Source organism: Gallus gallus, chromosome 15, assembly GCF_016699485.2.
Source record: "Gallus gallus isolate bGalGal1 chromosome 15, bGalGal1.mat.broiler.GRCg7b, whole genome shotgun sequence".
Classification (NCBI taxonomy): domain Eukaryota; kingdom Metazoa; phylum Chordata; class Aves; order Galliformes; family Phasianidae; genus Gallus; species Gallus gallus.
Genome location: NC_052546.1, coordinates 8,245,094 through 8,259,432, shown reverse-complemented (window position 1 = coordinate 8,259,432; position 14,339 = coordinate 8,245,094). Strand labels below are relative to the sequence as shown.

The 14,339-nt window shown below is 48.5% G+C and overlaps 1 protein-coding gene across 2 annotated transcripts in view; it reads right to left on the bottom strand.

Annotated features, from left to right (window-relative positions):
- TBX6 (MGA, MAX dimerization protein) overlaps positions 1-14,339 on the bottom strand; it is a 23,885-nt gene extending 9,546 nt beyond the window's left edge. The window contains exons 1-9 of one of the 2 annotated variants that reach the window (XM_046901098.1): positions 14,145-14,339; positions 10,343-10,487; positions 9,285-9,387; positions 8,669-8,833; positions 8,205-8,351; positions 7,631-7,701; positions 6,403-6,494; positions 5,346-5,538; positions 455-4,484 (exon numbers count right to left, since the gene is read on the bottom strand). In XM_046901098.1, the coding sequence (XP_046757054.1) occupies positions 4,058-4,484; positions 5,346-5,538; positions 6,403-6,494; positions 7,631-7,701; positions 8,205-8,351; positions 8,669-8,833; positions 9,285-9,387; positions 10,343-10,487; positions 14,145-14,160 (1,359 nt within the window). In that variant the 5' untranslated portion in view covers positions 14,161-14,339 and the 3' untranslated portion in view covers positions 455-4,057. 2 annotated transcript variants of the gene reach the window in all.

The following is a 14,339-nucleotide window of genomic DNA, read 5'->3' as shown; positions in this document are numbered from 1 at the left end:
AAGCAAAAAAGAGTTGTATTACAGAAGTGTCAGAGGCAATCCAGCACCCTATAGCAAAGGGCCATAAAACTCACATGACTTGGAAAAACAAGAAAGGAACAACACTAAATCAAGCAGAGCAGCACACATGGCGACTGGCTGCTTATCACGGCAGCAGGGCCTCTCGTTACCACTGCACTAAAGAACTGCTTCACACTTGTTTAAAGTTTTGTCTGAAGCTGCTGCTCAGGCCCAGAGCTCAGTACTACAGCACTGGTTCTGGGCAGCGCACTCTGCATGCTGCAAGCAGCACGGGTTGTGGAGGAGAAATGCTTTCCAACTTGCTTAGCATTCTGCTGGGAGCCTACAAGCTGCTGCTACCCGTGCCTGACTTTCTCTTCCTGGCTGTAACCCCAAGAAACCACACTTATACCTCATTACAGCTCTACAAAGCACAGCAGCTAAACCAGCTTACCTGGAGCTGTAGGAGGAGCCTGGCCAGGAGCACGTCTGCTTTCCCAGCTGGAAAACCAAGAGCTGAGCCCTGGAGAAACAGGCAGAAACAGGCACAACAAACAGCAGCAAAACCATCACTCCAGTTACTATAGGAGCCCAGACAGCCTCAGGGTGGGCTGTTGGGCAAGCATCACCCAGCACAGAGGGATAAAGTTCAGCAGAGCACCCACTCCCAAATCCTTCAGGGAGAACTCATTATGTTCCCTTCTGCTGCGCAGTTTGGGTGAGGGTGGGATGCTAAGAGCAGCCACCTGCACCCTGTGCACCTGGAGGCCATCAGCATCAGCACTACTGCAGCTGTGGGCATAGGGAGGTGGTGGGCTGTGTGCTGGTACAGCCTTACACAGTGGGTGATGGCTGCTGTTTGTTGTTGTTGTTGTCAGCCAAACGCTGCGCTCCTCCCTGCTAGGAGGCTCCCTATGGGACCCCAGCCTGGTGCTTGCAAATTAAGTGCCTTTTAAGCTCTGTAATAAAAAACCATTTGACTCAAAGAATGTTGTTGTTCCTGGAGAGGGGTGGATGCTGCTTGCTTGGCCTCTCTTAAGGTGACCCGGGATATGGGTGAGTGCAGGGAACGTGCGATGGGACACTCACAGAGCACCTGATGGTGGACACTGCAGCTCGCACTGGAAGCTGCTCCTTCTGCAGGGCCCGGGGCTGCCTGAGTGCATGGGCCATGGCCAGGCGAGGGGGGGCTGCTCCACTGGGAGGACCCACGGTGTCTTTTGACTGGGCACAGTATGGGTTGTGGGGCAGCAGCATCGCAGTGCCCCCCCTGAGCCTGCAGCCACCACCAGGCCGTGCCTTCTATGGTAGAATGGCAGCAAGAAAACATCTTTCTGCCATTCCTACCTGCACTGAAGCAGCCTCAAACAAGGCTTAAGGCTGCAAAAACCTGTAGGACAATGCAACGTAAATCAGGATCTTTATTTCCCATAGGAAATTTACCTAGATCCCATTTAGAGTCCATTTGTCCTCATCCTTATATAACTCCCCTGCAGAAGAGGAGTGAAAACATAGAGAAAATAAAGTATTTGCTCCAAAGAATTGGTACAAGAGACTGAGTCATATCCAGCAATGCAAGCAGACAACCTGGGGCTCTCCGAATACACCGGGAGAACAAAGAACACTCAGATCAGCAGCATGTGTCATGTAGGAACTGGCCCCAGGTAGCAGGATTGAAGTGGAGCCAGCAGCGTGCTTGAAAGAGATGCACAAAAAACCACACTTTCGAGTTTATTTTATTGCTCTTAATGGCCTGCCTTCCGCATGTCTCATTTCCTTTTATTGAAGCTGTCAGAGACGCATTACATTATCTCACATGCGTGCAAAAAACAGCATTTCAGTCGAGCTCATACAGATTTTAAATGCCACAGCTGAAGAAAACAAGACAGGGGAAGCTGCAAAGGGAGGCGGCGGCAGCAGAGAGCCCACAGCACACAGCTATAGGCAACGCGTGTCTGGGCTTCAGCAAACAGAGCTGCAGCCTCTGACCAGAGACAGAGGAGTGGAAGCAAAGGAACTTGGCTAATAAGCTGGGTGATTCACCGAAGGAGGGCGAGGAGTCCCGCTGCAACAGCAGGCAGTGAGTAATTAACAGCAATCCCGTGCACGAGGCTGAGGCTCACCCTGTGCAGCCAAACCAGCTCCACCAACTGCAGCGCTCCCAAAGCCATGCTGACATCTGACACGGCACCTGATCCAGCTCTCCTGCTGGCACGCGGCTTTCCCTGTGCTGCCCTGTTCTCTTCAGTTGGCCGTGCTCACCATCAGCCTGCGACAGAGGGGAATACAACCCAGCTCCAAAGACAAAGAAGCAGAGCTAATGGACCAGCCAGGGAGTGTGACTTCAGGTTTTCTTGGCAGTGATCATTGGGGAACCTCACCGACCACCTCTGCTCACTCTGCTGCTCTGCACGCACCGTCACTGCGGTACAAACCCATTAGCAGTACTCTGTTTAAATAAGGAAGCAGCCACTGTAGCTGAGTTCCACGAACGTGCAGGGCTACTTTTCAAAGTCATTTTAGCAGTAACAAACACAGTCTCACACCTGTACGCTGTGCAGGGCTGGCAGAGCAGTGTGCACCTGCACGCCACTCCTGATGCACCAGCAGTCACAAACCTGCCCTGCTCTGCTCACACACACACTGCTGCTGCACAGTGCATGCAGAGAATGCCATCTGGCACACACACCTCACTGCCCGCTGATGGCTGTGGACTGCAGAGCAGTTGATTTGAAGCGTTGCAAGAAAATGTTCTCTGCATTAACAGTGGGGAACTCTTCTGTCCTCCCTCAGAAGCAAAGGGCCTATCTCAAAAAGGACCACGCAGCCAGGGCGACTTGGCAAACAGAGACACTTTCTAACCCTCTCTGCCACGCAGGGCCATGGGCTGCTCACTGACAGCACAGCTCCTCCAGGAGAGGGGACCACAGCAGTAACAAAGGTCAAACTGCTCTGACAATGGAAGCGACACTGAAGCAGATCCCTGAGCCCGCAAGAAGACAGCACTGAGCAGCCAGGAGGCACCCAGCACTGCATCAGGGAGCAGTGCAGCACGTGGATGGATGCCTGTGGTGTTCATTATTTTAAAGGATGTGGCTGATGAAGGACACCAGGCTGGTCAGAAGCATCTATAGGCAAAGCTTTCGTAGCACAGCAACAATAGCTATCGATTATATTCTTTGCAGGTGGCTGGGGGTGGAAGAAGAAGTTCACAGTGAAAGATTTCTTCTCCTTCAAAAGAAAGAGGCTGGAGTGTCACAAAGCCAGCACTGCTATTCCTGGCAAACACAGGCCTTTGGAGACCCCTGGAGCAGCCCCGAATTCTGTGAACAATGTCCCTCCACCACCAGCAGAAAGAAGTGTTTCACTGACCTCGCATCTAGGGGAGATGAGATAGGGGTGGGCATGAGGGACAGACACAACACAGAGCCTTGCTGCTGGTTCTCGTGCAGAAGACGAGCTCTTCCCTGCCTGCATGATCCACAGCCGCGTGTACCACTGCATGTTTTACTGTCACATGCTCCTGGAAAAGAAGGCAAGATTTTAGTTTGACTATACTAAGTGATGAAACCTGCTCAAGGGGTCACTGGAATTGCTTTTCTGGCTCATCCTTGCAAAAATCCTCTACAGCTTCTTGGCCTGGCTTACTGAAACTCCTCAGCCCCTATCTCCTTGCACACGTGTCCTGGGAAGAAGGGATTTTGGAAGCTGCCAAATGCAAGCATGGACTGGGACAGAGGTCGGCAGCTCTTTCACTGCAGTTCTCACAGTTCCTGTGGTTTCCTATTCCTGCTGGAGAAGAAGCACTGCAGAACACACAGATTGAGCCAGACGTGCCCTGACACAGCTGGGACTGCCAGCAGTGTGGCTGCTGCTTGTGAAATACCGTGAGGGTTGTTGTGCAAGGAGACAAGGAAGTGAAGGCGTCCCATGCCACCATCTGCAGCAATGCCTCTTTGCCTACTATAGACAAGGCTTCAAGGTTAGCACCCCAGAACAAATCTGTTCTCATTTACAATTTTCTTTCAGTCTGTTCATTGGGAAGGTTCCTCCCTGCTCACCAGCAGGCATAGGGGAACAGTGGGTACTGGCTCCACTCTGCCATGGTCCCGTGGGCATGTCCCGAAGCCCCTTGTGTGTTGTAATCTGTGGAGAAGGCCGAGTAGCTCATCGCCCTGTACTGGCTGTGGGGTGGCACCATCCACTGCCCAAGGCCTTGCTCGGTGCCATAAGGACTGTACATGGGCGCTCGAGCTCCAGGTTTCCCCACTGAGTCCAGAGCCATGTTCACCACTCCAGTGTAGTCCTGGGGAGGGGGCAGAGGTGGGGGCAGCGGAGGCAGGTTGGTGAAGCCCTCTGGGAGCTGTTTGGAGTCGTGCTCGGGCACCGTGGCGAGATCCAAGGGGTGGCACCTCGCTCGGAAGTCGTTCAAGGCAGCGACATCGCGGCTGGGGAGCTGCTGGCTGTCCCCAGCTTCGTGGAACCTGTTCCCCCAGGGCAGAGAGAGCAGCCAGTCAAACCCACCGCAGCAGAAAACCACTGAAAACCCACACAGATCCCCGGGGAAAAGCGTGCTAACAGCTTGCCCTGCCATTTCGAACACCCGCTTTCCATTCAAAACAAGCACACCTTACAAGGACATCCTGGCTCCGTAAGGGTTTGTATTCCCTGTGGGTGCCTTGCACCCCAGCAGACTTGGCCCGGGGTGGGAATTTACAGTGTGTCAGCTATTTCATACTCATTTACCATGTGGAGATGCTTGCACAAAAGCCAGGTGAGCCATCTTGTACTCCAATGAAATTACACTCATACTGAGAAGCGTTCTCCACCTTCACACGTTGGCTTATGGCACATTAACTCTCCCGTGCAGACACAGCCCTACCTACAGCTTAGTCTTACTGTAAAAATGGATTTCAGTCCAAGTTCTGCTGTCACTCACTCAGAACAACTATGTTCCAAAAGAAGGTAAGCCCACTCACTGCAACTCAGAGAGGAAGGAACAATCACTGGAGTCCTCCACTCCTCCAACACACTTCCTCCAAAGGGCAGACAAGTTCTGTGCTACACAGAGTTGGGCAGGAAAGCATTTCAGGACAAGGAAATAAAGAGCACTACTAAGACATGAATATGCTCAGAAGCAGCGGGTTAGAAGCTAAACAGAAAGGCTTTGTTACAGAGCCATCTCCATCCTGATCTAGCACCTATCACCCAAGTATGGCATCAACAGAAGTACAACCTTCTCCCTCACAGTGGCTGTTTTTCTTAGGAAATGACCTATAAAAGAGGAGGAATCTCATCAATTAAAGGGTGGCTTTGTGACATGGGCACCAGGAGACAGGACTCACCGGTAGGTCTGGTAGGATGGTGTAGGCACTTGCTGCTCTCTGGCTGGACCTTCCCTCTGTTCGGCTGGCGCCGGCGATGCTGCAGGAAAGGCATGGCTGCTGTTCTGCTCTGAGATCCAGAAGGGGTACCCACTGCTGACCACAATGGGGTTACTCTCTTCCTTCACATCCACATTCTCATCTTTCTCAAAATCTGACTCACAGTAGGGAAAGAAAGAACAGAAAAGAAGTGAGAATGGGGAAGAGAGAGCTGCAGCTCTCAATGGTCTATCAGCAGCTGAATTCACTGCAGGATGGGGGAAGGAAACACACCGTTACCTCTTCTGCAGCCACACTGCCTTAAAGGACTAGCCCTTTGCTGCTTTTTTCTGCTCTTACATTGTGGCTTTCAGTTCTGCCCCATTCCCTCACCCTAGCAAGGAATGATCAAGCTTAAAAATAACCTAACAGAAAGAGTAAAGATTATTTTTAAATGGTATCCGTTCCCCTATCTGCATCACAACCCAGCTGCACGAGCACCAGGGTTGGCACAGCTGCACAGACAAGAACCAAGGCAGATGGGCAGAAGGAAGTCATGGGTGACGCTGCAAGATGGTGTCAGTGATTAAGAGAACACATGACGAGAGCACAGCCCTCAGTCACATGCAGTCACAAAGCAAGGCTGGAGGCTGGCATACACAGAGCTGGGGAGGAGTCACTAATGCCAAGAGTTGTGAGCAGGCTCCTGTGGACCACATGCAGGGACTTAATAATCCTGGGACAGACAAACTTAATGCACATGTGGCAACTGCAGGCAGAAATTAAGAGAGGGGAAGGCCTCACAAAGGGTTGCCAGTCATTGTTTGTTGGCTCATCCTCCTAAAAGCTATCTCCCTGAATGAGGGAGTCAGCACCACTTTCCAGCTTTGCAAAGCTGTATGCAGCAGCCTTTAGGGACCCTGCCCAGACCACTCTCCCCAGTGAGGAGGCACAGCAGAGAAATGTCTCTGCCTCTTATCCCCCCTGTGGTCTGGGCACAGTTTGTGACCGACTCTGGGTTTGTTCTTGTTAAAATTACCACGTTCCTCAGCACCAGACTCCTTTTCCTCTGGCAGCTTTCTCTTCTGGCCCTTGGCTGGACTTGGCTTCTGGGATTTGGCTCGTCCTTCCCTGGGAAAGAAACAGTGCACAGGGGTAGGTCGTAAGTTGGTTTTCTATCTAGGTAAGTATGCAAGGGATGCAGGACAAAGGCCTGGGGAGACAAAAGGTGGGATGAACTGCTCTGATGTGCTGCATGTTACACCTCCTTGCAAAGCAACGTGACAGATCCACAGGGAATGTGTGCCAGAGTGGAATTATGGAGTTAGCCAATGCTGCATGTGCTTCCAGGAGAGCCCTCACCCCGCAGAATACTGGGGATAAATTGGTAAGGGGGTTGCTGCCCCTTTCTTGCTTGTACAAAAGTCAAAAATAGCACGGAAACCTCAGCACTGGAGCTTTCAGCACAGAGTTTGTAAGTGTACTCCAAAGCTGGATGCACATTCTGTACATACAGGCATATAGTGGGTACATACAGGTACAGTGGGTGTTTTGCTTAAAAGCAGCCCTTCTCCTAAATGGACAATAGCACTAAGCTTAGTAAGTCCTGCTATGAGGAGAAAGAACATCCCTGACATTTTCAAAGAGTCGCTTTTGGCTTTTTTCATCAGGAAATAAGATTTTCTTTTCAGGCACACAGAACAAAATCTCAGATATTTTCATACCATTTTCTGGTTGGAAAACTCTCTATTGCCTGTTTATGTGTTGCCTTCAGGGTTATTTCTTTCAGGCTTAATCAGCAGCTGCCCTCAGAGCAGGCAGATCATCCCACCAGTGTTGGCATCCAACCTCCATCTCACAGACAGAATTCCCTGTTAGTAGAGACACTTTTCCACACAGGAGGAAAGGAGATGTGAGAGCTTTCAAATGTCAGTGTCAAGCTGATCTCACAGGGACAGAAGGATCTACTGTGGACTCTCTTTACCACTGCTATGAACGTATCAGATTGCAGTCTAGACCCAAATTGCAATGGAATGCAGGTCTCACATCTGTCACATCTCACATATTTCTGCAGGAAATGCTGTGTTTCCTCCCATTCCCCAAGTCTCTGGGGAGGCTGCTACACAGCCTCACTCCCGTATACAAATAAATGCAATGTGCAAAGCAAAATGCTCTGCAGAGCTAGCTGCTCTATTTTGCTCAATGGACTTGGATAGAATTCAGATAAACTCATGTTATAAATAAATTGAGATGAAGAAACAGTTTACCTTCGAGTGTTCTTCCCATGCTCCCGGAAACCTTTAGCAAATGGATTGTTGTCAATCTTCAGCTTTGTGATCTTAAAATAAAGGACCAGGATTCAGTACTGGTTGGGTTCTTTATTATTTCAAGATCTTCACCTCGGTATTTACCACAACAGCTTTTTCAGGGGGCTGGGGGATGCCCTTGGCACAGTATCTGAGCTCTCCCAGCAGTTCCTTCTATGAGTGAGTTGCAGAGAGAAGTGACTTTCCCGGGGTCAGTGGGAATCGGGGTGGGATTCATGTAACCAGAGAAATATAAAGGGTCAATACCTTTTGTCAATACTCAATATCTGGACTTTTGTCTGTACTTTTTACTACCTTCGGGGTTCTGTTAGTCACTGACGGTGCACTTAATGCAATTAATATGCACAATTCATGTCACCCTTGACTGGATGTTTTCTGCAAGAACCATATTTTGCCTCTTTTTCCTCCTTTATCCATCACAGACACCCAAGGTAGTTTGCTCTGGAGGAGACACCTTCCTATGCAAGATTTCTAAGGACAAAGTATTTAGCAATGCTTTGGACTCGCACATTACCTGCTCATTCTGGTAGGCAGTAACAGAAGTGAAGACAGTCTCAGGGAAGCTGAAGACTTGGAATATACTCCAGCGAACACTGAAGAGGTCATCTGCCTGCACAATGTGGAAGCGAGGCTTGTAACGGTGCATGGAGTGCAGGATGATCTGGCACAGAGACAAAGGCAAAGGTTTCCATGTGCAACTACTGCTAACACACTGAGCAAAGTTTTCTGGGACTTCCCTTTCAGACCAGGGATGCCTGCCTGAGGCTGGTGCCTCCACCGTGCCATTATACGGACAGCACAGGCCAGCACCTTCCCTAGCAGGCAGGTAAGAGGCCTGGACTGAGGAAGGAAGAGGGCACTTGGATATCTTTTTAGTTTCCACGTGATCTAATGTTTCACACTTTTCACTTATTTTGCTTCACATCTATCTGCAATGGATTCCAAGAAGGCATGGCACAAAGGCCAGCAACAACCTACATGCCCATGTTGATCCAGAGTGTTGTTGGTGAGCTTCAGTTTCTGGAAGGAGACAGGTTCCTTCATCCAGTGGCTGCCAGGAGCGGGGGAATCGGGGTGGACATAGGTGCGACAAGGGAGCTGGGGCTCTGCTTTTCCAGCAACTTCCCACTGATCTTTATTCCACTGTGAAGAGAAAGACGGAAATCCAGAGCTTAAAAAATGGCTTATTTTAAATAGGCCTAGCAACTCTGCTTCGCCGTCTGATGTGGAGGATCCCTCTGAGGCATGCAATCCTGACAAGCAGCAGATTATCCCTTGTGAGCCACGATTGTGTTACCAAAACAGCTCCAAGTCTGGGCCTCATTTTTCCTCCCTTTCTCCCAGTGGCCATCAGAGAAGTCCAACATCAATCATGATCAAAAGCATACTAGTTACAATGGAGATCAGTTACCTTTCCAGCTGCTCCCCAAGCAAAAGTGACAAATAGCTCCAGAGAGGCATAAAATCCACCAATTACTTCTGAACTTTGTCCAAAGACTATTTATTTATCAGCCTGGCCAGTGAAGCATAAAGATTAATCTGTTTCAAACAAAAATGGAATTAAAGCATAACTTTTATCATCTAAAGTGCTTACCTTGTACCTGAAGTTGTCCACAGGCACAAAATCCACCAGCATGAGGTACTTGGCATAGGGGATTAAGCCAGAGACTTTGATTTTGCATTGTGGAAACATTCGTCTGAAGAAGAAATGAATGTAAGAATTTCTGTACTTAGCAAATGCTGTTTAATGACCTACTGAAGCAGCAGGTCGTGTTTACTCAGTGCTGCACAAAGTTCTGGTTGTGGTATTTGTACAGGCCAGCTACCAAACGTTTTTACCATCTCACTGCTGTATTGATTATCCAATTCTATGGGCTTAGGTGGAACAGGCACTAACATGGCAGCAATCTTTAATGGCCTGACATTGTTATTGCTTTTGTGCCTCCAGTCCCTGCAATGCAGCAGTGGAAAACTTGAAGAAAATAAGTGGAATTTGTATGCAGCTGCTGGCTTCATGCAGCTACCACAGACCTGCAGCACAGATTAAAGCATTTTCTAGCGTGGGCTGCACTCACCTGGGAGCACATCTTGCCTCCCATTCCAGCATTCCCTACCACCACTTTCATCTTCTGACTCTGCAGAAAAGCCTCAACACCTCCCTCCCTACCAAAGGGATTACTGTAGCTCCCAGCAGCTTTGACATAATACATTACTATTTCAGATTCTTCCACTGCAAGCTCCACAACATGACTCAGATTTAGAGTAGCCTGCTTATCATTATATGCCATGTCTTCATCTGCAAATGCAGAATCAACACCAGATATTGACTGCCCCTCTGCTGCTGCCTGTGACCGAGGCAAAGGAAGCCCAGGGCACTTCCCAGAGCAGCCACGCAGCAACAGGAAGAACATCAGTGTTAAGTACTGAGATAAGAGCAGAGGAGGGTTCTCAACACATCAGCCCCGCGGTGACCTTTTGCACTTTGCAGTTCAGATCTCCAGGACAGCCTGAAAATGCAATTCTAGTGCCAGAGGCAGGGAGATGCACACAACTGGCTACAAGTTTGAGGGTCACTGTGTGAAATAAGAGTGCTCACAGTTTTGCAAACAGATCAGAAGGGTGTGGTGTGGGCAGCTGCCCTGGTCCCCTCACCTGCCGGATTTGGTGATGATCATCTCCGTCCCTATCTGATGAAACTTCATCCAGAGACCCATGTCCTCCAGGGTGACCGTGATGGAGCTCTGCGGGTAGGGCTCCAGGCTGGGGGAAGCAAGTGCGTCACATGGCGCTTTAATGTCTACCAGGGAGAGAGAAAACAGCAACTTCAGATGGGCAGGAGGGTACCAGCACAGAACAGCTGCTCCTGCTCAGATCGGGCTCTGGGAAGCAGCACCCAAGTTGGCCTTCCCAGTTACAGTACCCGAAGCTACCAAATTCCACACGTTGCTGTAACAGATGGGCTCTGGCCATATGCTCCTGCCTGGCCCCAGCACTTCTCAGCCCCACATCACCGCAGCGTACAGCACTGGTTTGGCTCAGGTAGGCGAATGGTGTGATTTCACAAAGGAAGGTCCCAAGTGCTGCCAAGAACCTGTGCCACAATAATTCTCCTAAGGAAAACCCATTATCTTCCTTCCAAGGCTATTCTTATTACTTAGAAGGCTCAGAAGGCACAAAGGCTTACTCAACAGGTTTGGCTTTAGCTGTAAAGTTCTTTTGTAAAGATCCGTGTGTTGTACAAACCCAGCCTAATTCTTTTATCCTACAAGTCAGACAGGTGGGTAGCCACAATCCGCTCTTACTCCTGTTCTGGTCTGAGCAGGGTTACACAGAACACTTCACCACAAGAATAAACTGAAAGCTGAAAGGATTGGAAATATTTTAAGTGTAGCAGCAGGCAAGGGGAGAAAACAACAGATAGCTGGTTGGCAGCAGGGGTGCAAATCACTGCAGAGGGCTACGAAGGGCCAGGCAGGAGGTTGACATGGAAGAGGAGACAAGAAAGGGAGGAGACAGAGCTGAATATCCCAAAACAAAAAAGAAAAGAATGGTCTGAACCAGAGCTGGAGATGGAGCTCACCGGGATGCTCCCGGGGCAGTGGAAGGTGCTCTGTTCAGCAGCACAGAGCTGTCAGCTTTCCTGGCCATGCATTATCAGCCACACTTGGCTGTTTGCTAAAAACGGAAGCTTCTCTGCCTATTAGCTTGGATTGAGTTTTATTCAGAGCACATCAGAAAGAAGGGATTTTATCTTTTTGTTTCCTTTTTTTTTTTTTTCCCCCCCGGGTAACATCTTTAAGAGAACAGACACGGAAAACAGCTTCTTCCTGAAAGAGACACATGTCCATAAAGCAAGCTGATGTGAGCCTGCTCTATCAGGAATTAAGAAGCATTTAAACATAGTTCTGTCAATCTGTAAAGGTCTTTAGGCTCTTAAAAAAAATACCCTTTGCCCTTTTTTTTCTGCTTTGATCCGACATTAATGAACTGGCTAAGAAGTGACACCTAGTCTGCTCGCTAAGATTAGCCTGTTAACATCTTCTTACTAAAGCTTCCCTCATATCCTCTTGCAAAGACATGAAAGTGCCACCAGACGCTGCATTGGGTAGCTCAGAGCAGCGCATGTATCAAAAGGAGTTACAATAAAATCGGGCTGATTTCCCACAGGAGTCATCCAGTCACAAATACATGCAAACAGATTTTGATTAGCTCGACAGATGCTCACTCCTTCCCCCAAATGAATTTTGCAATTACCATTTTTGTAAGCAAATTCCAACGCCGTTAAATGAGCCCACAACAAGGCAGATCTCAGGGGTCCTCACTGAGAGACTTCCAAAGAAATCAAAAGGAATTAAAGCAAAAGGAGCTCTGTACTGAATTGAAAATCAAAGGCAGATACTATAATCTGGTTTCGCCAATGAACCTGTATGAGTGACGAGGACAAAGGGCCAGGCACACAATCAACACTGCAGCAAAGACTTTCAAATGTTGCTAACGTCCTTCTTGTCACAGGTTTTGTGTGCCCTGTCTGAGGCTGAGAAACAGGATATGAACCGTTTGCATACAAAGGTAGGAGCTTGCTAACAGAGGCACGCAGCTGCCACCAAAGTCACGTCAATCAGCTTCAATGGGAGCCTGCAGTGATGGATCCATTCGCAGGGTCGGCTTCAGATTTGCCTGGCAGAGCCAAAGGTTGGCCTGTAAGGTGCTCCAAATTCACTCCCAGTTGGTGCCCGTTCAGCTAACCTCAGAGCCGTGCACAGAGACGCCGGGACTGCAGCACACAGAGGTTTGCAGTGAGGTGTCCAAGCACTGAACTGCATTCTTTAAGCCCGGACTTCCGAGGTTTCCCCTTCTATGTAGTTTAGTTTTTATTTTAAGGATGGTTTGGGAGAGCTTTAAACATCTTCCAAGAATTTTAGTTGGAAGTTACTTTAAAACCAATCGTTGCTATTAGCATTCTTGTGGCAGCCCCGCATGCAGCACAGTTTAAAACATACACTTTATAAGGCTGTAAGGGAAGACAGCTGCTACAATAAAGGCCAGCACTGAAAATTGAGAGGTCTTCACTCAATACCACGCTGGTCTTTAAAGTCCTGGTACAAATAAGAGCAGTTTGTGCTTTGGTTTATGACTAGAATAGGTCGCATATATCTTTTTCCTGTTTTGATGATGGAAAGGAGAGGAAGGGAAATGAGAGCAAATCGGGTGATGCTGAATTTGTCTCGGTGAAGCAGCGATCTAGAATCCTCTGGGAAGGAACACAGGGATGTATATAAAGCTATTTGATATATCAATATTGCCAACGGCCAAAGAAACCCATGTTCTCTGACCTTATACATGCCAGAAGCACCTCCACACTTTGGAGGACTCCTGGTTTCCCAGAACACAAAGAATTTTGGCTCTAACAGAAGGACTGTTTCCTCTAGTGCTACGGCTTCACCTCCCAAAGGCACGCAGTCCTATTTCTGCTGCGTAGGGTCGTACACCAAAAACGACTCCATAAGAACATGAGGTAACTTCTGAAGCAGCTGGAATCTTTAACACAATGAGGTACTGCACTGCTGCTTCTTCAGTCAACATTCTCTTGTTGTGGCAGTATGAATCAGTGCCCTGTGGAAGGCTTGATAAAAACCCCAAAACCGTGGTGAAGGTAGAAGTTATCTGAGTCACTGTACGTGTATTTTGCCTATGAAACAACACTACAGCAGTGGAGAAGAGAAGCTGAGAATACCCAGCCACCTCTCAGTGTAGGTGAACTGCACGTCTGAACTACATAAGCAGTCTTTTCCTTGCAATGCATTGGAGAACACAGGACTAAATCTGGGTTTCAGCTATACTGACAAATGCAGTGCCTCTGGTATGGTTCTCAGTTTCCCAGTGTATATCTGTCATTGTGCCCAGTCTGATCATGTCCCACAGAGAAGAGGCTAAGAGCATGTTATGAGAAGGACTGATGAAGAAAAACATAAATAATACCCTATGGAAACAAAAAATACTGTGTTTGGGCATAAAAAGATGGTAGAAATTGTAGGCTATGTCTCCTTGGGGTTTTCACTTTCAAAGGGCAGAAAAAAGACAGAGGCAGACAAAACAGATAGTTTGCACCTGAACTGTCCTTAGCAATATAAAGAATATTTCCAAACCTTCTGTGGCCTCCAACCCAAAGGAACTTACTTACTGCACTTACTTATTGTACAAGGTGATACAGATAAGGGAGTTTTGGGCACAGCTGTGAGCGGACATCTACTACCCATGCAAAGCATCTTTCAAAGCTCACAGAGAACACTCAAAACTGCAATAATGATAATAATTATCTCTAGGCACGCAATTACAAGTGCTGGAGCACTTGCCTCTAGGAGCACTTCCTCTCTGCCTAAAATTATTGTACACTTTTGGCATAATTCTAGGACCCTTCTGCACAATATAGAATAGGAGGGAGTGCTGCACCTACCTGGCAAAACTTGCATTTTTCCATGTAATGTGGAGTCTAGGAGGTCGCACAGCCGAGAGAGCCACCAGAGTTCTCAATAAGGGAGCCAAAATAGTCCAGTTCAAAAGCAGGTCTGATGTCCTGAAGCATGCAAAAGCCCTTCCATCTGAGATCCAGTGTCAAGAGTGACCGAGATGCGGATGGGACTCCAAGCAC